At 54.6% G+C, this 27,200-nt stretch overlaps 10 protein-coding genes across 10 annotated transcripts; 5 read left to right on the top strand and 5 right to left on the bottom strand.

Moving 5' to 3' along the window:
- Positions 1-2,497: 2,497 nt before the first annotated feature.
- On the top strand, positions 2,498-4,097 carry SETTUDRAFT_23928 (uncharacterized protein; the record flags this gene model as incomplete). The annotated part of the gene is made up of 3 exons (XM_008032427.1): positions 2,498-2,668; positions 2,717-3,838; positions 3,888-4,097. The coding sequence occupies 3 exons, from the start codon at positions 2,498-2,500 to the stop codon at positions 4,095-4,097; spliced, it is 1,503 nt and encodes a 500-aa protein (XP_008030618.1).
- Positions 4,098-4,690: 593 nt separating this feature from the next.
- SETTUDRAFT_44429 (uncharacterized protein) lies at positions 4,691-6,288 on the top strand (the record flags this gene model as incomplete). The annotated part of the gene is made up of 3 exons (XM_008032536.1): positions 4,691-4,825; positions 4,879-5,353; positions 5,414-6,288. The coding sequence occupies 3 exons, from the start codon at positions 4,691-4,693 to the stop codon at positions 5,872-5,874; spliced, it is 1,071 nt and encodes a 356-aa protein (XP_008030727.1). The 3' UTR covers positions 5,875-6,288.
- On the bottom strand, positions 6,275-9,849 carry SETTUDRAFT_174231 (uncharacterized protein). Its single transcript, XM_008032783.1, has 3 exons — positions 9,714-9,849; positions 7,063-9,646; positions 6,275-7,014 (listed from the first exon to the last, which is right to left on the bottom strand). The coding sequence occupies exons 1-3, from the start codon at positions 9,723-9,725 to the stop codon at positions 6,515-6,517; spliced, it is 3,096 nt and encodes a 1,031-aa protein (XP_008030974.1). The 5' UTR covers positions 9,726-9,849; the 3' UTR covers positions 6,275-6,514.
- A 684-nt stretch (positions 9,850-10,533) lies between these two features.
- Positions 10,534-11,553, bottom strand: SETTUDRAFT_157444 (carbohydrate esterase family 1 protein; the record flags this gene model as incomplete). The annotated part of the gene is made up of 4 exons (XM_008032782.1): positions 10,534-10,722; positions 10,773-10,964; positions 11,017-11,237; positions 11,292-11,553. The coding sequence occupies 4 exons, from the start codon at positions 11,551-11,553 to the stop codon at positions 10,534-10,536; spliced, it is 864 nt and encodes a 287-aa protein (XP_008030973.1).
- Positions 11,554-11,663: 110 nt separating this feature from the next.
- On the bottom strand, positions 11,664-12,609 carry SETTUDRAFT_165974 (uncharacterized protein). The gene is made up of 3 exons (XM_008032781.1): positions 12,477-12,609; positions 12,118-12,402; positions 11,664-12,065 (listed from the first exon to the last, which is right to left on the bottom strand). The coding sequence occupies exons 1-3, from the start codon at positions 12,521-12,523 to the stop codon at positions 11,909-11,911; spliced, it is 489 nt and encodes a 162-aa protein (XP_008030972.1). The 5' UTR covers positions 12,524-12,609; the 3' UTR covers positions 11,664-11,908.
- Positions 12,610-12,764: 155 nt separating this feature from the next.
- On the top strand, positions 12,765-14,623 carry SETTUDRAFT_174228 (uncharacterized protein; the record flags this gene model as incomplete). The annotated part of the gene is made up of 2 exons (XM_008032780.1): positions 12,765-12,828; positions 12,882-14,623. 2 exons carry the CDS (start codon positions 12,765-12,767, stop codon positions 14,495-14,497), a joined length of 1,680 nt encoding a protein of 559 aa, XP_008030971.1. The 3' UTR covers positions 14,498-14,623.
- A 2,627-nt stretch (positions 14,624-17,250) lies between these two features.
- Positions 17,251-17,984, top strand: SETTUDRAFT_35366 (uncharacterized protein; the record flags this gene model as incomplete). Its single annotated transcript, XM_008032495.1, has 2 exons — positions 17,251-17,343; positions 17,403-17,984. 2 exons carry the CDS (start codon positions 17,251-17,253, stop codon positions 17,982-17,984), a joined length of 675 nt encoding a protein of 224 aa, XP_008030686.1.
- A 359-nt stretch (positions 17,985-18,343) lies between these two features.
- Positions 18,344-19,363, bottom strand: SETTUDRAFT_23921 (uncharacterized protein; the record flags this gene model as incomplete). The annotated part of the gene is made up of 1 exon (XM_008032426.1): positions 18,344-19,363. One exon carries the CDS (start codon positions 19,361-19,363, stop codon positions 18,344-18,346), a length of 1,020 nt encoding a protein of 339 aa, XP_008030617.1.
- A 1,526-nt stretch (positions 19,364-20,889) lies between these two features.
- Positions 20,890-22,653, bottom strand: SETTUDRAFT_165973 (uncharacterized protein). Its single transcript, XM_008032779.1, has 2 exons — positions 21,249-22,653; positions 20,890-21,197 (listed from the first exon to the last, which is right to left on the bottom strand). The coding sequence occupies exons 1-2, from the start codon at positions 22,249-22,251 to the stop codon at positions 21,166-21,168; spliced, it is 1,035 nt and encodes a 344-aa protein (XP_008030970.1). The 5' UTR covers positions 22,252-22,653; the 3' UTR covers positions 20,890-21,165.
- Positions 22,654-23,023: 370 nt separating this feature from the next.
- Positions 23,024-27,064, top strand: SETTUDRAFT_165972 (uncharacterized protein). The gene is made up of 2 exons (XM_008032778.1): positions 23,024-23,436; positions 23,491-27,064. Exons 1-2 carry the CDS (start codon positions 23,393-23,395, stop codon positions 26,837-26,839), a joined length of 3,393 nt encoding a protein of 1,130 aa, XP_008030969.1. The 5' UTR covers positions 23,024-23,392; the 3' UTR covers positions 26,840-27,064.
- Positions 27,065-27,200: the final 136 nt, after the last annotated feature.

Raw genomic sequence — 27,200 nt, 5'->3', positions numbered from 1 at the left:
AGCTGTGTTTTAGCGTTGCGTGCCCGCGGAAGCCTATGTACAGTGGGGGACTTTTTTTATGCAAGTCGCTGCGCGGGTAGTGCTTCAACGACTTGTGTAGTTTCCATAAAATGCCAGCTGAGAAGGAGGAGTTGAGGAAGATGTGATATGGCAATGGGCGAGGCTTCAAGGAGCAGGGAAGACAATGAAGACAAGTCATTTCACACTTCTCAAACACATGGTTGTTACTCAAAATGCGTAAAACTCGTCTTTGAGATGTCTTCTTCGCATGCCAGTTCTACGACAGCGCTCCATGTCTTCCTACATCTCAGACTTGACGCCCCCCCAGCTCAGCATCGTCGACGTGTCTCTCTTTCTCTCATCGACTCAGACATTTTCCCCATGTCGCCCCGTGCATGCCCATCCCCCTTTGACAGCAGTATCCTCGCACAGCTTATGCAAGCGGCACCGTCGCCGTTCTGTACGACTGGCGATGCAAAGAGTGGATCGTGTGGCGACCGGAGGCGGGTACGAGCTTCCCCAGACATCTGCAAGCACAAGTTGCATGCATGCAAGATAAAGTCTCCGCGAGCTGTCAAGGTGGCGCCGCACGCCACCCGCCGTGATATGCGCGGGAACCCCCAGCGCCATGTCTCACACGTTCTGTACCACGCCGCTCGCGTTGGCCGTAGCTGGGCGCCGGGGCTGCGGCCGACCGGTGCGATACAGAGTGCAGCCGAGATGGAAGCGAAGCTTGAGTATATATCTTGCAGCTTGCATTGTTGTCTAGCAGCTCAGTACCGCCCAATCTCGGGCGGGGGCGTCGGCTGGCCGTGGGGGGGTAGGTATTGTTAGAAACAGCATAGAGCGGCTTTCCCCGCCTTTTGGCAGCGGGAATTCGAAACAATAAACTGAACTGTCATTTACGCGAGTTGGCTTTTGCAGCCGTGGACAAAGTGCTGTGGCGATCAAGCATCGATTGCGGGCCTTTGTGTGTGTAACGTGGTGGGCAGAAGTTGACGACATCCCCCCAACCCCCAGTAGCCACTAGGATCCTGTCAACCCAGCGAACATGGCCGCAGCAGAGGACATACGTACCTGCGTCTCCCTGGCATCTTATCTGGCTGTTGACTGGTGTATCCCGCAAAATGGCTTGCTGCCAAGCCATGTCATGCAGAGAGCCGTTCGCTTCTGCGCATCGGCCAAACAAGACGACGTAGAATCTTTCTCTCGCCAGCTCAGCTAGCACCAAATGAGCAATCTCTGCTCGATCCGACGTTTGAGCCCTCGCCATCGTAGCATCACCAACCGCTTGTCCAGGGAAGAGAGAGAGAGAGAGAGAGGCTAAGGCCGATGCCCCTCCGACAGGCTACCCGTATTTGCCTCTCCCTCTCCCTCTGTCTCTGAGCTGGCCACGCTGGAGAGCTCAGTGCATCGTCATGGCAGTGTCACTGCCTGGAAGCGGAGCCGTGCTTGCTTCCCACACTGCTGTCCATGTGCTGGACAGCTTTGTACAGCTCATTCGACAGCCTGACGGCTGCAGATATCCGGCCATGCTTCTTCAGTATAGGCTCCCAGCGCGCTTCAACGACAGGCCGTGGCGGGCCTATCCCGAGAGCTTAGGCCCTGTCTCTCCCGTCTGCCGCAGTATAACAGGACATGGGCATCGGGGCTGGATGCTGGGTGCTGGGTGCTTCAAACGCGAGTCTCATTGCTCCAGTCGCCGAAAGTCGGGGCTGTCTTACAATATAAACGTGCTGGCCGTCACTCGCAACTCCAAGGCTCGAGCCCTCATGTAATTGGCTTTGTTTCATCGCTTGGCTTCGGCTTCGTCTCTGCGCTCTCTGTCTTGCTAGTGTATGACTGAGCGGCCCTTTCTTTACCCTGTGTTTTCTCTTGTCTGGCTGTCCAAGGGACTCGTTGCACGAGTTGCAGCGCGCGGATAGACAGGCTAGAGTGTTTGTATGTGTTCATGCGACCACTGTCGCCATATTTGGCCTTTCCCCCAGTTGTCTCGAGCTATCGTGGCACGCCCTGGTAAGACATCTTCCATTCACCAATTTGCCTCCACGTTAGCGAACTAATAGTGCGTATCGATTAGGTACCTTGCCTGGTCCTGCTGTTGCATCGTATAGATACGTGGGCCAGCCTGGCTTTCTCCGCTCCTGGCGCCGACCATTCACATCACCAGGCCAGAAATTACAATATTGCTGCTGTCTTGCGCTAAGCCCGGCGAGACGCTGCACTGGCTACATTTCCGACATTCCACCGCCCCCATTTTGTGAAGCGGTCAACTCCATCGAGCGAATAGAGTGGCGTCACGCCGTGAATGCTACACACAGCAGTTGACCTCGACACACCGACGAGACCCGCAATATCCAGTCACGCCCACTTCACAACTCACGAGCTTTGCGATCTTTGTTTTAGCCAGATTAGACATTCACGGCGACTTTGGCACGTGTTGTGAGGCTGTCGACTCCACTGATATCCATAAGAGGCGCCTGTCCTACGCGCAGCCATGACGGAAGCTCAACACCTTGACCAGCATTACACTCTAGACCAACAGACTCTGCTCCGTCACAACTACGCACTGTCGCCGCCCTGCTTACGCTATACCGACGGAACTGCTGAAGCTCTGCGCCAGTTCAGCAACGCCCGTCACGGTTTCGCTATGGCGCAGTCAATGCTGGTAAGTGATCCCCAGATTGAATGAGTGATATGATTGACAGTTACCAAGGCGAACCAGTGCGGACCTGACAGCTATATGCAGTCTCAGTCCTGGGCACTGCAGCCAGCAGCATCGGGCAATATCAAACCGTCGGTCGCCGCACCCATCGATCCGAGCTCCAGCGTAGTATACCCTTCCGACCAGACTTGGAGTAGCGCGCCCGTCATTCCTAGCTCTTTCAACTGGCATCAAGCAATGCAGCAGGTGGAACCTTATATCTTGCAAGAATCGGATTCTCAGTTTGGTCGGAGCCACGAGCTGCTCTACGGTTCCGTTGGTGCACACAACGCCGTCGCGAAAGGCTTCGAGTATAACGGTCAAGCAACATGGGCGCCACCGCAGCTGGACAGACTGCCCAGAGTAGTGAATACGGGTTTGGCTGACGCAGCTATGCGTAACTCGATATCGCCAAAGAGTTACGCTAGTGACGACTTTGACAACTCTTACAGCCCAGGATCGATGCCAGATCAAGTCTCGCCAGGTGGTAACTGGCAAGGGTTTCAGATGTCGTCCCCAAACACATTCATACCGCCACCCAAATCCGAATCTTACTATACTGACGCCGACTTCGCTGGCTTGCCGCAGATGGGTGCGGGCATGGCCTTGCCCTTTGCGCAGTCTACAGACGGTGGTGGTCAAGGACACGTCCCACAGATCTCTGAAGAGGTCCCACTGCCTAAGTCTGAGCATTCTCCCTCACAAAACAGCAGTGTCGGCAGATCCACATGGCGCACTGAGCAATATCAGCAATGTACCTCGGGCTTGTCCATTAGACCCCGCAACGCTGTAGGTCACAATGGACATCCCTCCAGCGACACGAATCTCTCGTCCGAAGATGATGATTGGCATAGGCGTTATCGCCCATCTCCGTGGAACAGTCCGCATACTACTCCCACCCAAGGTCGCTTCCAGGCGCGGTTCCAGGTTCCTCGCAGTGCTAGTGCACAAGCCCAAAGAGACCATAACGACCGACTGCTCATCGAGGGCAAGAAGAACGGCGAAACATACAAGGAGATCAAGATGAAGATGATAGGCGAGAAGCCCGCCGAATCCACCTTGAGGGGCCGCTACCGTTCCCTGACCAAAGCCCGGAAGGATCGCGTTCGGAAGCCTGTGTGGACAAAAGTTGATGTGAGTAAACCTAAGGTTGTATTCTGAAACTTTACTAATGCTCTCGTAGCTTCGTTTGCTGGTCGATATCGTCCAGCAAGAGTTTGACCGCGTCGAAAGCAGCCTGCAGCACCCGGGCGCCTTGGGCTTTGAGCAGAAGCTGGCCAAGGTATCCTGGAAAAAGGTGGCTGATTACATCCAAGAAAACGGCGGATCATACCACTTTGGAAATTCGACTTGCAAACGAAAGTGGCTGGAGCTGAACCCTTCATACCAGTGATTGCGCAGAACCACTTGAGCAGTTGCAAGCACGATATTATGCATTATCTGGTATACCTGATGCGTGCAGGTTCTGTTAGGCTTGAAGTCTTGATGTTTTGTATTTCGGAATGCCTTGAAGTAATCTGCCCTTGCCAGGCAGTCTCAGCGGGGCACTCTAGCATGCGTCCTCGCGACTTGGCCTAGGGATTTGTCTCTCATCTTGTCATTTCTGGAGTTCTTGCTTGATAATTGTATCATTCTGTATTTCATCCTGCTTGTCATTCTGCTTGTCATCCTGTCAGTTGTAATGTTTGTTAGAGCCTTTGCACCACCGTCATCTGGAGGCGCAGCGGCATAGACGGGAAAGCTGCAAGGCAGAGCGGCCTGAACATGTCGTTCAGGGAACTCTATTGAGAGAGATACTGTATGCTATATTCATTCACCATGTAACGGCTCATATGCGGTAGCCGGCGTGTCATTTCAGGAAATCCGTGATGGTGGTGAAGGAATGGCGATGGTGACGTCGGCTTCGGCGCTACTGACCGCTAACCCCGAAAGCTGCAGCTTGAACCATGTCCACCTAGGTGTACCTCGATTGTTGCATCTGCACTCATGAGGATGGCACTCGAACTAGCTGAAGCTCTCCCGAGCATCGTGAAGCGCAAATTCGACGCTGCAAAAGCGTCGTCAGAACTGCTATTCTCCCCAACAGACGTGGCAATCATCCGCACATCCAATGGCATTCCCGTGAGTCCAACCAGAGCCCATTGCAGCCACCACGCAACTTACAGATATTCAAGTTCCAATTGCGCTATTGCCCCTCACTCGCAAAGAAACCCTTACCGAAGCTCGACCAGAACATGCCGAAGCAAAAGGTCGACCCTTTTGAAAACCCGCCCGAATCACTCCACCTCATTGACATCCCGACCGCGAACCCCACACACTTTCTGGTGCTGAACAAGTTCCCTATAATAGCGCAGCACTTTATTCTCGCTACAAAGTCGAACAAGCAACAGACACACGTGCTGGAGCAGGACGATCTAGAGGCAACGTACGCGTGCTTGAAGGCATGGCAAGACGGTGGCGGCGGTGGTGCAGACAACCAGCAGAAACGCCTTCTCGCCTTCTTCAATTCTGGCGAGCACAGCGGCGCATCCCAGCCACACCGACACCTGCAATTCCTGCCGGTCGAAGGCATGCGCGAGAGCGAAAAAACGAGCAACTGGGACATGCTTATCGACGTCATCTTGTCGCGCCGGGAACCCAGTCCACCGGGTAAGTCGCTCGTCTGCCCTAAACCTACATGTCCTTCGACACAGCTAAGACCAGCCCCAGACACCCCAGCTGGGTTACTACAACACCCGGATCTCCCCTTTACACACTTTGCGCAACCCTTTGAATCTGAGCCCTCAGGCCCGCAGCTACTCGAAATATACAACCGCCTGTACAAAGTTGCACGAGCATCTATAGACGCCTTCATCTCTTCCCACCCCGGCCAATTCGCCCTGCATCCAGTAGATACCGGCGATCTCCCCATCAGCTACAACCTCGCCATGACCACCGCAGGCATGGTGATCCTGCCCCGCCGCGCAGAGGGCACCATGCTGCGCCGCGACAACGGCACGGAAATCGGCTTCGTGGCGCTCAACGGGACGACCCTCGGCGGCACCATGATGGTCAAGCATCAGGACGAGTGGGACACGCTGCGTAATACCCCGGGTCTCCTCGATACAATTCTCGCCGGCATCGGCATTCCTAGGGCTTCTGCTGATAAAGTGGGCTCTCCTAATATCTGAACTGCTGCACGATTCTATATTTTACTAAACAAGAAGCGAAGAAAGAAAAAATGCATTAGCTAAATCAATGCGACGAGGACAACGGTGGGTTGCTTTTCACGTAGTTTCTCTTTTTCCAGTCTCCAGTCGTGATACACCAAGCTTGCATCATGAGCATATTGTTTCTTTTTCTTTTTCTGAAGTAAACTAATCTGGAGAAATGCCTCACCAAAGCGAATGCGTAGAAGTTAAAAGAAGCCTCAAACATCAGTTGACCAATCCCACAACCACACACCACCATGCCATGCTCAGATGACCAAAAGAAAAACAAGAAAAGGAAAATGCTCACTTCATCATATGTCGACATCAATTCAGAAACAGACCAAAGTCAATTGTAAACAGTATTTGAAAAAAAAGAAGAAGAAGAAGAAGAAGTAAAAGGGGTTATCACGGAAAGTAGACTGTACTGCCGAAAACAATCCCTTCTTTCTGGCGCCCGCTACGATGCAGAATTATATTTTCCCTGCCCCTTTCCCAACCGTCCCTGCCCGACCAGTCCTTGGACTTGATTGACGCCATACATACCCCCCTTTGATGAATCCCTTCTTCCAGTATCGGCCATGGTTGTCAGCTGGGGCTTTTCCCGTCTCTCCATGAATGATCAAGCACGGCCCACAAACTGGACGTAAAAGCTACGCCATTCCTTCTCCTTCTTTGGTCCTTCGAACGAGGCCGCAAGTAGGCGTAGGTATTCGTTTTGAACGTCTTCCTTTGCACCTGCATTGCTGAGGTCATTCTTGATACGCTCAACATAAGATTCACCAATCTTCTTGATGATCTCACGCTGGAGATTTGCAATCTCATACAAGACCACTACGGCTTGTGCATCGTAGGCGTTGAAGTTTGCCGCTGATGGGATGGACCATACCAAAGGAGAGAATCTTTCTACAACATAGTTTTCGAAGCCTGGCAAGGGCGCTTGGGCGGTATCGGGCGACGAAGGGGCGGCATTTGCGCCAGGTCCGACCTTGTCAGGTCCACACCAGACGGATATCATGCGGATGAGCACGGCGATTGCGAGGCGTGCCGTCTGGTAGTCTTCTGTATCGCGTGCGAATGTCTCAATAGACGAGATGATGGTTTCGAACATGCCTTGGTTTGCTAGATAATGTCAGTGACATACCATGGCGCGTATCATGTCAAACTTACCGTTACTGACAAGCACAGACCCAAGACCCTGGTTGAGAATCACAATCATAAAGTTCAAGTATTCTCGACGGAGCTCGCCTCGTTGAATCCACTCATCTGTGCCCGAAGGCTTGACATCCAATGCAGTGAAGATGCGCTGCAAGACTGGGCTCATCACAGTATCCAGGATACCGGCAATCTCTGACTTGAAAGTGAAGATGACTTGGCCAAGGACCTTGAGGAACGTGCTGATCTCATCCATGGATGAACTGAGTGATAGTAAGCCTTCGATCCACGATGGAAGCTGCTGTAGTGCTCGTGAGCCTAGAACGGCAATCATGCGCGAAAAGGCAAACCGTGCTGCGTGACGAATCATACTGGAAGCGTGCAGTGACTCAAGAGCGACCAGGATGGCCTCGGATGCTTTGACAAACTCGTCCGCCACCTCACTCTGCGGTACAGCACTGCTGTTGTTGGAAGGCACCCAGTCAGAATACCCGCGAGCTAGCGTTCCCAAAGCCATGATGATGTGATGTATCTGTAATATAGATCGCTCATCACCACTCCTCGCCTGAGGCAGGGTTTTCTGCATGTCCTCAAAAAGCGGAGTTATAATGGTTTGTGCGTAAAGTTTCTTGTTTTCCACCGAGACCGTGCTTGCTGAGGCAATGCATCCAACGGCCTCGAATAGGTATAATTGTGAGTTGAAGAGGGCATCCGCGGAATGGTCCTCTTCGTCAGATGACATGTCATCTTCTGAACTATCAGACAGCTCAGCTTTGATTGTGAGCAAGTCCGCGATCGCTTGGATGATGTCGTGGGAGACGTTGCCCAGCTGCGCCCGCAGGTGCTTGACGAGGCGTTGGAAGAGGTACCAAGATCTGGATCGCACTTTGACGTGTTCGCTGTGGGTAAGATTGACAAAGTTCTCGATAACCTTGGGGATGAGCCCGGGGTTTTGCTCGAAGAACTGGTAATAGCGAACACAAATCTCCATGTACTGTAGCTGAACGGCAGGATGTGGGTAGTTGGCGAGGCCAGAATCCACCATGCTGTTCATCATGATAACAAGCTGCTGAGCAGCCGCAGAGGAAGGCTCGCGCTTGGCATAAAGTCCTTGGTTCCGGATGGCAAGCTCTCCAAACAGGTACATCTCGTAAAGGGCGAGTTCCAGATCGCGCCAAGTCAACGACTGATCGTTCTGCAACAAGCGTCCGAATGTTCCATTCACCAGGCGGCTGAGTGTCTCGATATAGAAAGATTCGTCGATAGCGGTGACCGTCTGTTGCAGGACATGAAGGCGTCGTCGGAGATCTAGGAATTCAGCCTCGTCTGTTTGCTCGCCCTCTTCGCCCCAAGATGCCGTTTCGTCATACTTCATTTTTGCAATGATTGCGTCCAGGACAGGTGGTAGCACAGCGGCGTATTGCGGGGGGACAGATCCTGTCTTCTTTTGTAGTTTGCGCAGGAAGGTGAGGAGGTCGGTGAGTGATGGAATCACAGTCGAGCATACTTCGTCGTATTGGTCGGCGAAGAAACGTAGGAGGTATGGCGTGAAGATTCGAATGAGGTCGTCTGCACGCTGTCGGACGGCTTCTTCGACGGCTTCATTTTCTAGAATCTTGACCACGTCAAAGACGATGTTGTTGACAAGCTTCGCAACCGTCTCTGCAAGATCGTTGTCGTAATTTGGACTGTGAAACTCGGCCAAAGCTGGACTAGTGATGAGTTGGCCGACAACTTCAGAGAGATTCAGAAACATGATCAGATCGATTTTGTCTGCAGGACTCATTTTCTTGCCAACAATCTCGGAAAAGGTGTCGATGGCGGCATCGCGCACCTTTCCAGCAGCGCTCTCGGGATCAGTGATGCCTTGCTGACCAGCCATCTCCAAGAAAGTGGTGATCATGGCTTGGTTGACAACCAAGTTGATATCGATCCAGCTAACCCAGCGTCCAATTGTCCTCAGACACATTTCCACGAGACCGAGGTCCGTCTCCCTCCACTTGGCGAGAATCTCTTGCCAGGACAAGGCAATCTTTTGCGCGTCTCGCTGCCGGATGAGATCTTTCAACTCTGTGCTCTGCTTCTTCTTGCCATCGTCGCGTGCAACCAATTGATCCGCTATCTCATCGTGGACCTGACTGAGCAGGCGAAGGTAAAGGAATGTTGTAGCCGTGTTGATGTTGCCGATGGTGGTCTGGTCGCCGGCCAGGACGCGGAAATCGTCAAAGAAAGATTGCCATGAAGACGGGTATAAAGCCACAAAGAGATAGGTAACAGTCTGCATCAGCTTGTTCTGGATATGACTCGCATCTGCAGATTCACCGCCTGGCACATACGACTGGCGGATATGGTTCATAAGAGTGTCCTTGACGTACGCCGTGCTCTGCTCATCGAGTCGGTAGCTCTGCAGGGCTGTATTGACGAGGTCGAGCGAGGTGTGGCGGACAAAATCGGTGGCGCGAGGTTCGCGTGTGAAGAGTGCAAGGGCCGCTTGCCATGCGGAGCCATCTGAGCGCAGTTGTTCGAGGTATCCTATAGCTTGGAGACGCAGCTCCTGGCTCGCAGAAGGGTTGGCAGCGATTTGGATGGCATTCTCAATCTTGAAGACAGCTGGTTAGCATGAGCGTGGCGAGGCCCGGCAGAGCAAGACAATGGGCAGCGCATACCTGTTCCTCCATTTCCTCCGCTGGCTCGATGCCGGATGCGTAGATTTGTGTCACTAATCAGGAGCGAACGTGGTTCGGGCTACGTGGTGTGCATCGGAGGTACTGGAAGGACAAATTTGGTGTACTGGAATGCTATCGGGTCATTGAGTAGGGCGCGGAGTCTGCATCGTGAGAGCGTTACAGCGGTGAAGGCAGAGGCGGGGCACGAGGGGCTGACATACGGCGTGTGCAAGGGCTAATCCGAAAAGAAAATTGGGATAGAAGCTTTTGCCGGGCGCTGCAGGCAGCAGATCTGGAGCAGGAAAAAAAAGCAAGGGGGAGCTCTGAACTCGGTCGGAGCGTCGTGGGCGAAAACAGCTGTGCAATGACTGTTGTGGAAGCGCCAAGGCTAGTTTTGTGGTGGGATGCCCTCACGCCCAATTTCACCGAGTGACACGTGCGCACAAAAATGGTCCCTCGACCCAGCGGCTTCCGACGTCATCCAGAGCCTGCAGATCTTCTCCGTGATATACATTAGTCGAGCCAGGGGCGCCAATCACGATTGTGGAAAAAAGCTTCAAGACGCGTATGCCTGCGCTTCGATGTGGGTGTTACAGATGTCTTTCTAATTGTACGTAAATTTCTAGTCGAGCTACCCGCAAATCATGTACCTGTGCCCAACGATAGCTTGCGGCCCGCCAAATCATTCCAATGTACATGCAGCCGGCTCATGCTAACCCATTACGGATTCCAATTGGTGATCTATAGTTTTTCTCTCGACGGGGAGCTGCTTCTGTAGTCGTGAGCAGGCTGCGGCCGTCATTGTAGTCACACGAACTTACTACGCGCCCAAGTGCTTCGCTGCCCATGCAACGTGGTCGTCCGCAAAGGTCGCCATGAAGTAGTAGCTGTGGTCGTAGTCGGGCTGCATGCGGAGCTGGATACCCTTGTCGTTGCCAGCCTCCTTGGCTGCCTGCATAAAGTTTTCGGGCAGAAGTTGTCCTTGCTTGTAGAAGTTGTCTCCGGTACCCTAATGTGTTTTAGTAAAGTGGTGGTAGATTTGGACAACTCGAGACATACAACATCAATGAGCATCTCCAGAGGACCCTTCCATTGCTTTACGAGCTCTGATGCGTCGTGCTCCTTCCACTTTTGTTGCTGGTCTTCGCCAAAGTATCCTTTGAATGCCTTCTGGCCCCATGGGCAGTTGATCGGGTTGGCAATGGGCGCGAATGCTGAGACGGACTTGTACTTTCCAGGGTTCTTGAGGAACTGGAAACAATTATCAGTACCAGCAGATGCAGTATCACTGCTGCAGACATACCAATGTCAACGCGCCGTGGCCTCCCATGCTGTGACCGGTGATGCTAACTCTGCTCGAGTCCAGCTCCTTGAAGGACGAAAAGAGAGCATCGGGGAGTTCCTTGGTGATGTACGAGTACATGTTGTAGCCCTTGTTCCATGGCTCCTTGGTGGCGTCTACGTAGAAGCCCGCGCCGGAGCCAAAGTCGTATGCCTCATCCTCGCCCTCGATCTGGAGACCCCCTAGCATGGCGGGTTAGTCAGGTGTTCCGAGTTTACCCGACAGTACCTACGTACTGGGTGAAGTGTCGGGATACACAATGGCAATGCCGTGCTGTGCGGCGCCGTGCTGGAAGAAGCCCTTTTCTGAACAGTTGTTGCCGGTACATGTGAGACCTGAAAGGTAGAAGAGGACGGGCACCTTTGCGCCAGATTTGAGCGCCTGCGGGGGTAGGAACATGTTCAGCTCCATATCCGTGTTTGTGCTGGCAGATTTGTGCTTGAGCTTGAGCAGCTTGCCTCCGAACGAGGCAATGGTGGCAGTGGTTTCGAAAGACATGGTGGACGGTGTATGGTGCAGGAAACGCGCTGTAGGAGGTTGGAATACAGATGCAAAACGAGGGGCCCTCAGAAGTTTTGTGAGCTGTCGCATTGAGTGACGTTGTACCTGGAATTAGTGCGGGGGAATGAATAGCTACGTTAAGCTACCCCACCTTGGTCTAATCTTTTGGCTCGTTCAAGGAATCAGATCCGCGGGTCCGCACATGCAACGGAGAAGGCTTGGAGTTAACGGGAATCGGATGAGATTCGGGATATAATTGCGCAACCACGCCGACAGACTCCATTCGCCAAGATGCCCCATATTTCACCAGCAAATCAAACTCCATGCCCAATGCAACCCACCAGACTGTTTTCTAGGTCAGGAGTTCTTCGCAAGTCCAGTCTTCGTAGAAGCCATCAGGCAGATATCTCCGCACAACCAGCGGAATCTTCTTCTCTTGCAGCTCCTTGGCAGCAATCTGCAGCGGGTCCGTCATGCCTTCCACATCAATCAAAACAGGCGCGTTTCCACTGGAGATGCGTTAGCCTTGCTGTTTTGCGGCGCCCGGGGCCCTGCGCGTACCTGATTTGGAGCGCTCTTGTACCGAGCACACGCGCCTTCTCGTACTTGGTCATGTATGGGGTGGTCGTGCGCTTGTCGTTGGGGACCTTTTTGTCCTTTTCACTTGTAACCGTGTTCTTGGCCGCCTCTCTGGCTGCAGCCGCCGCGTTGGCGTCGCCCGAAACCACTACGTTGTCGTCGTTGGGGTCGGCGTTGTCTGGGTCCTCGCCGCCGCCGGGCTGGTCGTCTTCGTCGTCCATGAGATCGGGCTCGGCTTCCTCGTCGAACTCGATGAGAGGCTCCTCGCTGTTCACGTCAGCCATGTCCACCTGTCCATCTAGATGCTGGGCTTCTGCGATGGGAAAGCTGGATGCACGTACATGTCTCCCGCACCGCCATCGTAGTCGTCGCCGCCGTAGTCAGACATTATCGCGGCGGAATCTAGAGAATAACGTGTGCTGGTTCGAGTGCTGGTGGTTTTGCGCGTCTGCGATGTTGCCGCGAGGTGGTGTGCCTGATGCGACGAGCAGAGAAAGAAAGCTCTGGACTTTGTCAGGGATCGGCGCAGGCACTAGACTAGTCGACGAAATCTTGGCGCGATGAAAATATAGTGGATCTCCAAATTCCCACCCTGCTTCTCCGCATCCACGACTTCATCTGGCACCACCATGGCCGTGAAGCGCAAGGGGGCCGACGAGGCCAATTGCGCGCTTCCGAAAAGGTCTCGGACAGGTACAGCCGCCCGTATTGCTATCCCAATGTCACCACCAGCTAACATCCCGGAGGTGCTGCGGCGGAAGTCACGGAGAACGACTATGCTTCAGACGACTCAGCCGACTGGAAAGTAAACTTCACCGACAATGGCGCTCCGAGGGCAGAGAGCGAGGCCCGCCGACAGTGGAATTACGTCTGTCCCGTGTGTTCGCAGCGATTCAACCGGCCATGTCGCCTCGAAACACACATGCGAAGCCACAACAACGAACGACCGTTTGCGTGTACCGAGCCGGGATGCGACAAGACGTTCCCTCGCAAAGACCATCTGCAGCGCCATTTGAAGAATGCGCACGGCGACCCGGCGGCCGAACGAACATTTGTGTGCGATTGGAATGGATGCGGGAAGAGCTTCACCTCCAACGGAAGGTTGCAGAGGCACAAGGATGTGCATGCGTCCAAGTTCTACTGCACCGAGTACCCGCCGTGCAACCAGGCGTTCAGAAAAGCAAAGTCCCTCGAGGCACATGTCAAGAGCGAGCATCTCCAGGTCAAACCATACATTTGCACTCATGTTGATGAAGAGACGGGCCACGAGTGCACAAGCGCCTTTCAAACGGAGAACGCACTGCGGCGGCATATGCTTCAGGCCCATACTGAGACACGGGAACAGGGTCATTTCTGCATGCTCTGCGCCCCCGCTGGTGATGATGCCGAAATGCACATCGACTCTGCTGGCCCTGCGCCACTTCCGTCATTTGCGACCAAAGAAGAATTGGACGCACATACAGCGGAGTGCCACCCGCCAATGTGCACAGAATGCGGCCAGAAATTCAAGCATGCGTCCACGCTCAAGGCCCATGTTGAAACCTTACATGGCGACCCACAAGCACAGCCACAGTATCCATGCCCGAGATTAGATTGCGACAGTATCTTCAATCGAAAGCACAACCTCACGGTGCACATCCAAGCGGTCCATGACAAGCACTTCAAGTACTCGTGCACATCGGACGCTGTGCAGAATTCAAAACATGCCGATCTCAAAGCCTGGAATGGAGAGAATGCATGTGGTGCCTTGTTCAAGGCCAAGTCGTCGTTGGACCAACACATTCGGACACACCATCTCAAGCTTGGAACCCGCAAACAGCTGCGAAAGGCTGCAAAGTCACAGAAGAAGGCAGAGGCCTCGATGCTCACCATGCTGACGGGCGTAGGCTACGAGGAGGGACGAGAGGTGCCGTGCCTGATCAAGACATGCGAATATCGCTTCTACTTGGATCGCGATCTACGACGTCATATGCGCGCGGAGCACAGCACGCCTGACGAGGAGATTGAGGAGATGATCCAAGAGCGCGATGCCATCAGCGGAGGACAGTTCTGGATTGGTGGCTTTGACGAATCCATGACCATGTTTGATTCCGCTACGCCGAGTCTGCCGCAGACACCAGGCCCGTACTTTACAGAGGGAGCCATGCCCATGCAGCCGTATTCTGATCCAAAGGGCATGGACAATGGAACCGGTTTGTTCCATCAGCAGTTTGACCCAATATCACTGCTCAACGAAGAAGCTGAGATGGATATGCAAATGGGGCTGGGTGATTTGCCGGCAGCCATGGATGCCCAAGAAGGGTTGCAATGGGACATGCTTGCTCCCGTCGAGCAATACAACAGCGACGCTACTCGCGGTTAGGAGCTACTGATGCTAAACGCACACTTGATGTGCTGCTTGTAATCTCCTGACAGGCAAACCCCCCATCACGATTGTCTAATGACGTGTAACGAGATACCCTTATGTAGCAATAAATACCTTGTCATGAGTCCATCTTATCATTTGTCGTGTGGCGCCTCTGTAGCCCCAGCTTACTCGCCTCTGCCCCCCGTAGCGCCGTGACATTCATGACACGTCGTCGCGCGCCGAACAACAAGCCCATGTACGCAAACAAGGGCCCTGGTATCCAACCACGAGAAACCCTACCCTACCATGTCGCATATGTACCCCAGCCTAATACAAGGCCAAAAAAAAGATCACTCGACACATGAATGTGACTTGCACGCCTGAAAAAACGCAGAGATGCAAAAAAGCTGGCGTGACACGAGGGTTGTAGGTATTTCCCTCAACCTAGTCCCAGTTGCACACGCCCCCCAGTCTCGGAGGCCCCACTGCTGCACGGCATTGCCACGGCACGGGGCATTATGTACACGGCACGGGGCATTATGTACACGGCACGGCTCTTACATACATACATGATCCCCACTTTTCACGCCGAAAAAAAAATGAAATAAACCAAATATACGGTGTAGCTGTGGGTACATGTGTATACACCGTATTTATATGTATGTACGCATCAAGTCAGTCACCCGCTTACTACTCCAAGTTAGACTAGGCTGTAGAGAAAAAGCAAAAAAGCGAAAAAGAAGGAGGAAGAGGAGGAGATAGATGAAGCTGGAGCTGAAGCCTTGCCAAGATAATATACCATGATAGGACATGACACGATACGATAGTTACATTACACCGACTCTCTTCCCAGCTGTAGCGGTATGTAGCTGTATGTAGCTGTATGTACACCAACTGACTCTATGTACACCGTACACGGCAAGGCTATGACACCCTATCTTATTCTACAGCAGCCTGTCCCAGCCTCCAAGCAAGCAATCAAGCAAGTCCTATAGAAAAAATCTTTTTTTACTCTTTCATCAGTCCGACTAGTGTGTCCTTATCCTTACCCTTGTTTTCCACAGCATCTACAACAAACGCACTTGATTCCGCATCCCATCCTATCCGCATTCCCATTCCCATTTCCTTCCCATTGCCGTCGATTCCTTTAACCCAGCTAACATACACAAGTCCAAGTAAAACCACACTAGTGAGTCCATACCACGATCCGATCAGCATCCATAAAGCCCATACTTAGCTATAATAAACATGTATGCATGAATGGAAGTGGAAAATCGAAACTCGCAATCACGATCACGATGGCGAGGCAAGCAAAAGCAAAAGCAAAGATCCCTGCGTCGGAGCAAATTGATTTAAGCGAGAAGAAGAAGAAAAAGAAAAAAGGAAAAAAAGGAAAGAGTACCGCATCCTTGCATATACACAGACACACATACATACATACATGCATACATACATACATACGCTACTCAGCCCACCCAACACACTAAGTAGTGCTAACCAGGACCCCACCAATCAGGTGCATACGGCCACGGCCACGGCCACGGCCACGGTCCAACCCTCATCATCTCACCACAGCAATAGCAGTAATCAAAAAAAAACCCCCACCCCAGCTCATTCTTCTTTGCTTTCCCCCCCCCCAGCCTACCAAGCCTCACATACACATACATGCATTACCCCATACGAAGTACGTAGCCCGTGTGTCAACTGACTCGAATACCTGGATAAAGTACTTAGTAATACTGAGTAATACTTACTAAATACCAATAAGTACTGATACCGCGAACGATCTGACTCGCACACCCTGCACATGTTGTATACATGTTGTATACATGTATAGGTACGTACATACATACATACATAGATGCGATATAGACGCGGAATAGATAGATAGGATAAATAACACACCCTACACACACACCTACACGTTTCTAGTAAGTACAAGTACAAGTACAAATACAAATAAGGGCGTGCTGTATATTACATGTTACATGTAGTACAAGTAAAGCATGGGGCGGGGGGGCCCCCTTGTAAAAAGTATCATGTGGGTTGTTAGTTGTGGTTAGTTGTGGGTTGGGCTGGTCAGTGCTAGGCTGGTCAGTGCTGGGCTGGGGGGTAGGTAGGTAGGTAGGTAGGTAGGGATATAGTCATGTACTTAGATGTAGGCATGTTTTTTGGGTGCTTCTGCGGGGTAGATGGAATCTCGAGTCTGATGTATGCATGTACTGTATGGATGGATGGATGGATGGATGTAGTATGTATGTTACATGGGCGCACCTATACATCCATCCATCCATCCATACGTGCATACATGCATACGTTGTAGCGGTGAGGACCAGGAAATCTTGGTTTCATGTCTTATTATTATTTTTTTGCTTTTGGTATCCCTGTATTGTTTTGCGAGGATAGGGTGTGGGTCCTTGTCGTATGTATGTATGTACTAGTACAAGTCATGATGATCAAGTGACGCGAGATATTTACTGTACAGTAGGACCTTTTTGCCTAGGTTGTTTGTTTGAAGGTGTATGTGTGTATGTGTGTGTGTGTGTGTGTCTGTTTGACGAGGTTTCTATCTAACACCGTGGGAATTACTACATACATAGGATAATGTGTGTGAAAGTGAGTTGTGAAGCTCTCTTCGTCTTCTTCTTGTTCATCTTGTTCCTCGATACAAATGAAAGAATAGGAAAAAAGGGAAGAGGACTAAAAACTAAAGTATACAGCGTTGATTGCACACCGAAAGAGAGACAGAAAACCAGAGAGAGAGAGAGATGCGGAGAAAAGCGCTGGCCTCGCACTATGAGAACCAACTCAAGCGGCTCAAGACTCAATACGAGGCCCGCAAGAGCGAGCGGATAAAACAGGTACGTGCAGCACAGACCGCCTCATCGTGTGCCGGCTTACTCATACGAACTTTGTACAGCATGCAGATGACCTGGATCTACTGGAGGAGCGGCAGCTGCTCGCAGAGCATGACTTGCTGCAAACTCAGGCACAGGAAACTCAAAACGTAGCAACAGCATTAAAGTATATCGAGGCGTACTGTCTCGGGCCCGAGTCTCAGCATGAACGCACCGTGTCAAAGGAAGACTTTAAAAAGCTCGAACGCCAAAGACTATTGCAACAGGGCCTCCCAAGGAAACATGGCAGCGCCATCAACGTGCTCCGAGCAAGACAGGAGATGGACTTTAAGCGAAGACTGGAAACCCAAGAAGCCGAGCTCACGCAAATGGACGTAGACTTTGAGAAGGAAGAGGCGACGAAAGAAGCAGAGTGCAAGAAAGAGCTGGAGCAGCTGGAGGCAGTCATTGAGGCACGAAGAAGGAGACTACAGCAGAGATGGGAGCTCAAGTTTGAAATGTGGAGACGAGATTGGGAGCAGCAGCACAACACGACGCTAGACGATCACCTCGAACACGAGGAGTGGCCGCCCCGCCAATCTCATCATGTTGTCGTAATACCAGAGGCGAGTGCGTTGGCTCAATACGTCAAAATTACCGCATAAGCCGTCGCCGACGATTTTCCTTTCGCCCCGATTACCGGGTGATTTCCTTTTTAAACTTTGCGGTAAACCTTGCGCTCAACAACTGAGTTTTTTTTACAAACGGTCCTCACTGGATGGTCTTGGGAACATGGAGGGAGGGGGAAACGGAAAGGGAAAGGGAAGGGAAGGGAAAGGGACAGGTTCATTTCCTAATTTTCCCGACTAATCACACATACAGCGTGGCGTTTTCCATCCTTGTGGGGGGGGGGAGTAGTATACACCGCATGCATAGCGACATCCGACTGTCTTTTTTCTTTCCTTTGTCCTTTCTTCATCACTGCATGGGTGGGTAGTTTATTTGTTTCTGTTTGCTCTTTCTGCTACGATCCATATACCCCCTTTGCCTTTGCTTCGATTGCGTGCATGCACTCAAAAGCCGAGACTTGGTCCCATTGCTCTCTCTGCTGCAGCTTGAAGCTCTTGAAGGCAGCTTTTGCAAGGGCGGGGTCTGTGCTGATTGGCTCATGCGTAGAATGTCGGGCCGGCACGCTCGATACTGTTGATGACGTTTCGGAGCCCAGAGGACTTTTGGCCGAGAGCAACGGTTCGCTTGGTAGTAATACTCCGGGTTTGCAGGAACCGGGGTTCCGTTGAAGGGCCACATCCGACGCCTGTACAGCGCTTTCTGTAACAAAGTCCGTCTTTTCTCCAACTGCCGCGCGCGGTGCTGAAGTTTCAACATGGCCACCCTCTACCGCTGCGACGTGGTCGTTGCTCTGGGATGCGACGTGGCTACCACTGCAAGTCTTGGCCACGCGCGCGTGCAGGCTCACAGTGGCGAAATACCTCGATTCTCTGCGCAGCTTGGAGAAGATGGCTGAGCCTCGCTTTTTCCGCGACTGCTTCTGCTGCGAGGATGGGGTAACAGAGAGGACCGAAGACCTGCTCGACAAGGCCGGGGACTTGGTTGCAGGCGCGGCAGGATCCAGGCGCTCAATGGGTGGGTGGGCAGTGTCGAGCGATTGCGGAGCGTGTGAAGGCGTTGGGGGCGCGCGCTTGGCCGAGGGATGGTCGGTCGAGTAGACATGGTCTCTCGAGGTGCGCGAGGGGGCCGAGGTGAAGCTGGTCGAGTGGGTTTCCTGGGAGCGGATCGAGGTGGCACTCGCCTGGTCGCTGTCCAAGGTCATGGTGGACATGGCTCTGGAGACGGATCGTGGTGGGGGCAGGAAGCGATAAGGATCGAGGATACCGGACTCGCGGGCCTGCAGGGCCAGGTCGGCGTCGACGTCGTCTTCAGCGTGGGCGACGGGCAGGCCCAGGGCCTCGGACAGGTAGACGGCATCGTCGAAGATGGGCGCGGTGCTGAGGGGGACGGCGAGGTCCCATATACGGTCGGCCATTGCGCCGGAGCGCGCATGCATGTGTACTGATGGAGTGGTTCAGGGTGTGGGTGACAGGAAGAAGGGCAGACTATGACCAAGACATGCAGGCAGCGGAAGCGATGGCGGCTTTGGAGGTCTAGTCGTCTAGCGGTCTAGTGCTGGATTAGGCGTGTGCTTTTGGGGGGGGGATGATGTGGGCTGGCCAGAATGGCGAGGCCAGCCAGCACACTTTGTTGTCGTGGGCGGCTAGCGGAGCGGAGCAGTGCAGTAGTGTGAGGAGCAGACGAACCGTGGTGGGCTAGGCGGCGACATGACATGACAGATTGGAGCGAGTGTGGGTGGGTGAGGGTGAGGGTGAGTGGGTGTGAGTGGGCATGTGTATGTGTGTGTGTGTGTGTGTGTGTAGGCATTGTAAAGGGAGGCGCTAGCGGGCGTGTGGGGGGGCCCGTGGTCATCTGGTCGCTGATGGTGCATCCAGCGACTGCTTTGTGCCGGCCAGCCATTCGCCCAAGGCACGGCCATGTCGCCCGTCTGGTTGCGTGCCCTGCTTGATGCTGCGCTGGGGTGGAATGGGGGCGGAAGGGGGGGAGGGGGGAGGGGGGAGAGGAGAGGCGGAGACGGAGGCGGTAATGATGGCGCTCCCCAAACACACGTCGGTTATGCCAAAGCGCTGAGGCCGATTACACCTACACCTATAGCAATAGTGCTGCCTATGCCAATCCAATGCCTATCAGGCGCCTGCAGCCACCCGGCCGATGTTGCGCCGCGCGGTGTCGTCATGTCGCCAACCCTATATCCTACACCACCACCACCACCACCACCATGGCCATCACCACCCACCCTACACTACCCCCATCCGGCCGGTAGCCTGGCGCGCACGCCGTTTTTTTCCCTAGTGCGCGCCCCCAGCCCATGCACAGGCTCGCGCCGCGCCTGTCATTTCACCATTATGGCGGCGGGAGAGGCGCCACGGCCAGCCAGCCAGCCGGCCATCCATCCATCCGACCGTCCAGCCATCCGACCATGGCCCAAGCCGCGGTACACGTATTTGTGTACACGTCGGGCCCATCGACACTAGACATGTCCGCCCATGGACGCACAGCGGCGACCGTCCGGGGCCGTCCTGGATGTTTCAAACATGTCGACTCTCTCCGCGACGGTGGTGACACAGATGGGCGGCCTCGATAGCCTCAGTCGCCCGTCGCCCGCCGCCCGCCATCGTCATCGTCACCGCGAGCCCCCCCCCCTGCTTAGTCACCCGCCGAGGCCTCGCACTCCCACTCCCACTCCCACTCCCACTCCCACTCCCACTCCTTTTTGCCCACACTGCACCCTCTGCATACTTAGGTAGACTGCTATAGCCCCCTGGGCGACCCCACACCCTTGATGTCGCCCGAGCGCGGCGTCCAGGGAATGCAAATCTATTTCCGGCCCCGTCCATGGTGCTTTGTGCCACGTCCGGCCCGCACGCCATACGTAGTACATATGCAAACTAGATCCCAGGGCACAGACACACGGCCCGCTCGACAAAGACATTCCTGTTCCTGAAATCAAGGCCAAACTCTGATTGCGCGTCTATTACAAATGACTAGGTCGCCCGCTCGTTCCGCGTGCAATCGTCCATGCATGCACCGCACGTGCACACGACCAAAAAAATGAACAGGAGAAGATAATGTCAATCACATACACAACAGAAACGAAACAACAGAAAACACCCATGGCCAAAGGGCGTTGCCAGCACACTGCCGGGCCGGCCCCGTACCGCCTCTTATCGTCTTGCTCAACGCCAGTCATGCACAAGCATCAAAACGTACACAAGTCTACCCGGAAATGAGTACCCAAAGTAGGAAAACTGCTGCGTGTTAGCCTGCCGTGCCTCCGTCTGCCATTGCGCCATACGTACATATCATTAGCACTCCAAACATCTTGGCAACGAGCCAGCGGTTGCCCTGCACGCGGCTCCAGTACTTCATCAGCTCTCGCTGCGCACCCTCGACGTTGTCCACAACGTCCTCGGTGTTGGCGTCGATGCGCTGAATCTGCTCGCCTTGCTCCTGCACCATCTGCGCGAGCTGGCTGAAGATGCCGCCGAGCTCCTGAATCGTCGACTCAATCGACTCAATCGCTCGTCCCCGCTCTTGGATGTACGTGTTCTGTGGTTGGGCCTCTTCCATGAGCAGCAGCTGTGCGTCCGACTGCGCCCCGCCCCGCGTCAGAGCAGACGATCCCGAGGGCTCGAGCGAAAGCAGGTCCTGCTGCACTGCACTGGTGTTTCTGCCAAATCCTCCCGGCGATCGTCCTCGCTGCGGCGTCTGGTACAGTGGCGAGTCGGTGCGGCCGGGGTCGAGGCTGCTGCGGGATTGTTGTGTGGCCGTCGAGAGAAACTGCTCTGTCCGCGAGCGTGATGCCTGCATGTTCTTGGTGCGCACCTCCAGCACGTCCTTGAAATTGGTGCCCACGTTCTGCAGCTTGTCCTTTAGCAGCATGACAACATTGCTGTTGTGCTCGCCCTCTTGATCCACACCGGGCTTCGCCTTGGGGTGCAGCTTGGCGTTCATCTGCTGCAGCGCCTGCACCTGGCCAGACAGCGCAGCCATGTCCTGCTTGATGACAAACGTGAGCTCGTCAAACTCGACAGGCCGGTCGTCGAAGAGCGTTTTGCGCTTGGCCAGCTGCGACAGGCGCTCCAGCTTCTGCATGGTGCTCGCGACACCCCGCGCAACGTCGGCTGCATTGCGCGCAAACTCGGAGCGCTGGCGCCGCGGGCTGGGGTTCGCCTGTGCCTTTTCCTGTGCCGTCAGCAGCGACTGCCTCTGCGCGCCCGTCTTGGACTGCGCTTGCCGCCGCTGGGCCTGGGCCAGGATGGAGCGGAACTCGTCTGTACGGTCCTGGATGGAGACGGCCATGGTGTATGCAGGTTACAGCGCAGAGGGCCAGCCGGAACGGAAAGGGGGCAGAGCAACGCGGGTCGGCGGCGTAGCCAGGCGCTGCGATTGCGCGGGAGGGGTGAAAAGGGCGTCGGAACCGGGCTCGTCTCGCTCTCTGCTGCTCGGGGGGCGCGCAAAAGCCTAGCTCGGGGATGGGGGACGGGCAATGGCGACGCTTGCACTGGTGTTGGGTCGGCTTTGCCACGCTGGAATGTGTCTGTTGTGGCGGCCGGTGCCAAGGTGCCCGGGCGACGGCAGCGTGCGTCTAATTTTAATGCGAGGACAATGCGGCTGCGCGACTGCTACTCGCACTTGCTCGTCGATGGCGGCACAGGGTCGAGTGTAAGCGTGTTCCTTGGGCGGGAGTGTGGTGAAGGGTTGAGGGCTGGCTGGTCCGGGGCGGGTTGGGGGAACGTGGTTAGTTGGTCGAGGGGCCCTGTGCAGACGCGCCCATGCCACATGCGTCCACACGCATGCACATACACATACGCAGTACGTACCAGTCCCGCTCGCTGCCTGCGCCACACCAGCACCAGCCTCGCGGTGGCGCCGGGGCCCTGCGCCTGCGCCTGCGCCTGCACCGCCAGCCGTATAGCCGTCACGCCCACAGTCACGCTACGCACACGGCGGGCACAAGCAGGGAAGGCGAAGACGAATCTACCCCTCCTGCCCGTCGCCCTCCCAAGCCTCTCCTCGCCCTCGCCCTCGCCCTCGCCCTCGCCCAATTCTCACCCCTTCCTCTCGCTCACCCGTCGGCGGTGCCATCGGTCGCACTATTATTGGGTTTGGCTGCTCATCGTGCGCAGCAGGTGACGTATCATCATCATCCGGAAGCTCGGTCGGACCCTCACCCAGTCCCCTCCCTACCTGCGCCAGCCTGCGCCAGCCACTCTCCCTGACGTCGCAATCTACCCCAAGCCTGCATCCGCGTCGCGGCCAGCCACCATACTTGTTGTCCGCTCCGTCTCTCTGCAGCCAAGTCGCCCATCTTCCCTTCTCCCCTTGTATGACTTGTCGGCCATTGCGAGTCTTGGGCTTAGCCCCCGGCCGAGCCCTTACGCAGTAGTAGTGTGTGTGTGTATGTGTGCATGCCCCATACACGGAACTTGAACTGTCCACCATGTCTGGCCCATTCCGCTTCCACGAGGAAGCCAGGTCGCCGCTGTAGGTTTCCAATCCTCCGCGAGCAGCCTGCATCCGTCCACTGACTCGTAGTAGCGACCGGAGCGCGTCGCCTTTCTCTGCCGGCCAGCCCGTGTCCTTCAAGACGAATATCAACCGCGCCAAGACGAAGAAATGGGTGCAGGCCAAGAAGAATGCTTACGACGGCGACGACTGGGGCGATTACGACGAGTACGACGAGTACGGCGTGAACCAGGAACTGCAGGAGCCGCAGGAGCCGCAGCCAGAGAGGCCTGCGGCACAGCGATACTATGCCCAGCGTACAGAGCAGCCCTCGCGAAGCTTCACCGACCCCTCGCAGCAAGCACTCCATCCGAGAGCCCGCAAAAACTCATTCGACCAAGGAGAGGAGCAGCGCGCCTTTTCATCCGCCATGTCCCATGGACAGCCCCATGGCGATTCCCGCGACCCGCCCTATGGATATGACACTGGAGGTGCGGGCGACTTCAGCCCCTCTGCGGTGCCCCCACCATTGCAGCCGCGCATATCGCAGGTCCCGGCCAACTTCACTCCGCCTACAAACACCCAGTTCCCTCCGCGCAAAAGCAGCATAGGTCAGGGAGACTTGCCCATAGTGAGTCCTCCAAGACCGCGCAATGGAAGCGGTTCTGACAAGCCGCTGCCCATCGTCCGACCAGCGGACATATACAAGCGTCACCAAGAAGAACAGGAACGTGCACCAGCCAACATAGACTCTGTTCTATCACCAGCCCAGGAAGGCAAGTCACCGTCACCATCGGACGACCAGGACCTACGCTCCGTTGTAAATCAGGCTTTTACTCGCGTTGACGACTCACGCTCAGTTCCGCCAACCCCAACATCAAACGACACAAGCTCGGATCTTCTAAGGAGCAATACCGGCAGTACTTCCGGCATCAGCCCCATCATGAGCCGCGTTCCCAGCTCTGCAGCTTCCGCGTTGAAAACTCGTAATCAAGCAGAAGGAAGCACGCCCGTGATTACAGAAGAACCCGCCGAAGCTACGACGCCCGTCGCCCAGCCAACGTCCGAGAACGGTGAGCCGTTGCATCACGTTCCACGAAAGCCCTCACCGGCTCATTCTCGCAACATTTCAGGCTCCTCAATCCCGCGCAGCGGCCTTGCTACGCCCACACGCGGTGACAGCCCAGCTCGTTCTCCTGTTCTTGCACCCAGCAGAGATATTCCAGAGCCTAAATCCGCCCTGTTCTCTACTGACGACGACATTAGTCCTGAAGCCATGAAAGGCGGGCTTCAAGGGCCGTCTCTGGAGTACGCTGCCCGTGAAGCCGACCTCGCCGCTTCTGCCAGTAGCCGCCCAAACAGCGGGGTTCTCGACCTAGGAGCGGCGCAGCGCCAGTCACAGAATATGTTCCTCGAGTCTCACAACACGCAATCCCCCATTGAAGAGGTGGTTGCACACGATCGCTCCGAGTCGCCCAGCAAAGGTCGTGTGCAGGCACTGGCTGGCAAGTTTGGCGAAGTGTCTTCGAGACGTGGCTCAACACAATCGAATCGTTCCAGAAACAGCCTTCAGTCATGGGAGCAAAGCCAAAATAACTCACGTGCCGCGTCTCCGACCAAAGGAAGCCCGCCAAAGCCCAGCAGCCCGGTGAAGGAATTCCGCCCTCATCTTCCTGGCCAGTGGGAGTCATATACCACCACGGCAATGACGCCTTCAGAACAGGGTGAGCAGGATCGAGGACTAGACCCTGTCGATGACAAAAAGACTTTACTTGAAAAGTCAGACTTGACACCTACAACCGCCAAACAACCAGTTGCTGAAGTTTCCCCTACGGAGGCGGACAACTCTGACCCCATGGTTGCTCTGAAGAATGCTGGAGCTGCCATGGTGGATTCAATTCGTACCACTATTGGCATCAATGAACAATCATCTGAAGACCAGCAGGATCAAAAACAATCGGCCGAGCGTGGCAACGTCTATCTACCTAGACCGCTGCAACTTGATCGCACAATAACGTCTGATTCAAGTGCACCACCGACACCTCCCGCAAAGGATACTCCAGAGCCACAGGTTTTACCATCGCCATTGGAAGAACCATCCCCCGCGTCCCTGGAGGAGGATGAGGAGAGTGATCGTTTGCGCAAAGAAATCGTTGCTAGTCTTACCCCGTCCAAAGCTCCAGAGTCACCGACTGGTGAATCAAGCTTGACCCCACTCCAACCGGGTAGCCCAGGTACAAACCGTGCTAGCTCCATCTTCCCCAGCGAGTACAAGAGCTATTGGGCAGAAGAAGATGGTACTTCTCGTCGTTCTTCTCGGGACGCTGAGCCTGGCAAACAAGAGCAGGCGCCAACAAAAACGGTTGCTTTTCTCCCACAATCCGAAGATGCAAGCAAGCCTATCATTAAGCGGTTTAGCTGGGAAGCAAGTAGTTCCCAGCTGCAAACACCAGATGGACAAGCATCAGAAGTCTCCACGCCTGGATCTCTGAAAGCGGGAGAAGAACCCAAAGAATCTTCTCTTACTGCTGAGCGAACCGTGGAACAGGAACACCAGCCGCAGCCCAAGGGTCTTTCTGAATCTCCTTCTGGTCCTGTTCATACCATCATGGTTACAAAGCCTGATTCTATCAGTGACCATGAGAAGCCGGCCTTGCCATCCCCTCCTTTGGACCTTACACGCCCTCTGAGCAGCCCCAGTCTGGAGCGTGCCTATTCGCCAGGTCTTCATGTTGTCAACACCGAGATAGACCCTGAAGCTGTAGATCTTCCTCCACGCCTCAGCGCCGATCACGAACCGCCAGCACCAGCACCTGAAGAACCCAAGTTGATTGAAAAAGCAGCAACGCCGGAACCAACCGAACACCAACCTGCACTAGAAGCACGTCGGGAGGAACCTAGCATTCCTGCAGCGGCACAGGAGCCCTCTGCTAAGTCCCCGGCGACAGACAAGCCTTTGGGTGCTCGAGAGATTGCGACACTCAACTCAACCGTGGAACGAATCAATACATACAACAAGACTCGTGACTACTGGGCCACGGTAGACCACGGGCTAAGTGATTGGCTGACTGCCGCCTTGGAGGCCAACCCTGATGTGGCAACGCAGACATATCCTGTACAACGCGTGCCCACACAATCCATTCGCCATCGGCACACTGGCTCTCTTTTGTTCGGCAAGCTCGGTGGATCAAGCAGTCACGATGTCCCTGCCGAAGCGCATAATGACGCTGCCGTGCCGGTGCCTGCCAATATAGGCTCACCGACTGGGGGTACATCTTCTGGATCCGGGTTTGGTGGTCGGCTTGCGAATCAGCACATGCAACTCAAGGGCAAGGACTTGTTGCATACTGCCAATGTGCTGGGCGGGAAAGGCATGACGAGTGCCAAAGGGCTTTTCGCCAAAGGCAAGAGCCGTTTTGGCCGCGAAAAGGTAGACAAGTAATCCCTTCTCTCCTATCCCTGTATATCATATCACGAGAATGCTACGAGGGGTCGTTTCTTTGGCCGCGAGGCTGCGAGAGGTGACTGTATCGGATTGTAAAGGACTCTAACGTTGCGTTTTGACCTTGTTTGGGAGTTTTCATTCTTTTCCATTGTACGACCTTGTCCTCGCCTATAGCTCTGTATCCATTTAGATGTAATTTCAAGCCCGACCCTCAGGTCGCCCCATTTCCCACGCCTAGTGCCTGTGCTGATGCCGATGCCTCATGTAGGCATGCTCGCATTCCCGAACGGACTCGGCACCTTCCTCGCGCGAAGTTTCCGAAGAGCCTGAGCTGGTGACGAGGAGATCAAGAGCGGAG

The sequence above is a fragment of the Exserohilum turcica genome (genome assembly GCF_000359705.1).
Source record: "Exserohilum turcica Et28A unplaced genomic scaffold SETTUscaffold_8, whole genome shotgun sequence".
In the NCBI taxonomy this organism is placed as follows: Eukaryota; Fungi; Ascomycota; class Dothideomycetes; order Pleosporales; family Pleosporaceae; genus Exserohilum; species Exserohilum turcicum.
The sequence above is the reverse complement of the archived record's forward strand: the minus strand, read 5'-3'. Positions and strand labels throughout refer to the sequence as shown.

Coding starts and splice junctions, on each gene's coding strand:
- SETTUDRAFT_174231 (XM_008032783.1), bottom strand. Junction 7,015..7,062: donor GTCTGTGCTTGTCAGTAACG/GTAAGTTTGACA, acceptor GACATTATCTAG/CAAACCAAGGCATGTTCGAA.
- SETTUDRAFT_165974 (XM_008032781.1), bottom strand. CDS start 12,523: ATGTCTGACTACGGCGGCGACGACTACGATGGCGGTGCGGGAGACAT. Junction 12,403..12,476: donor GATGGCGGTGCGGGAGACAT/GTACGTGCATCC, acceptor TGACGTGAACAG/CGAGGAGCCTCTCATCGAGT. Junction 12,066..12,117: donor ACAAGAGCGCTCCAAATCAG/GTACGCGCAGGG, acceptor ACGCATCTCCAG/TGGAAACGCGCCTGTTTTGA.
- SETTUDRAFT_165973 (XM_008032779.1), bottom strand. CDS start 22,251: ATGGCCGTCTCCATCCAGGACCGTACAGACGAGTTCCGCTCCATCCTG. Junction 21,198..21,248: donor GTTTGGAGTGCTAATGATAT/GTACGTATGGCG, acceptor AACACGCAGCAG/TTTTCCTACTTTGGGTACTC.
- SETTUDRAFT_165972 (XM_008032778.1), top strand. CDS start 23,393: ATGTCTGGCCCATTCCGCTTCCACGAGGAAGCCAGGTCGCCGCT. Junction 23,437..23,490: donor GAGGAAGCCAGGTCGCCGCT/GTAGGTTTCCAA, acceptor GACTCGTAGTAG/CGACCGGAGCGCGTCGCCTT.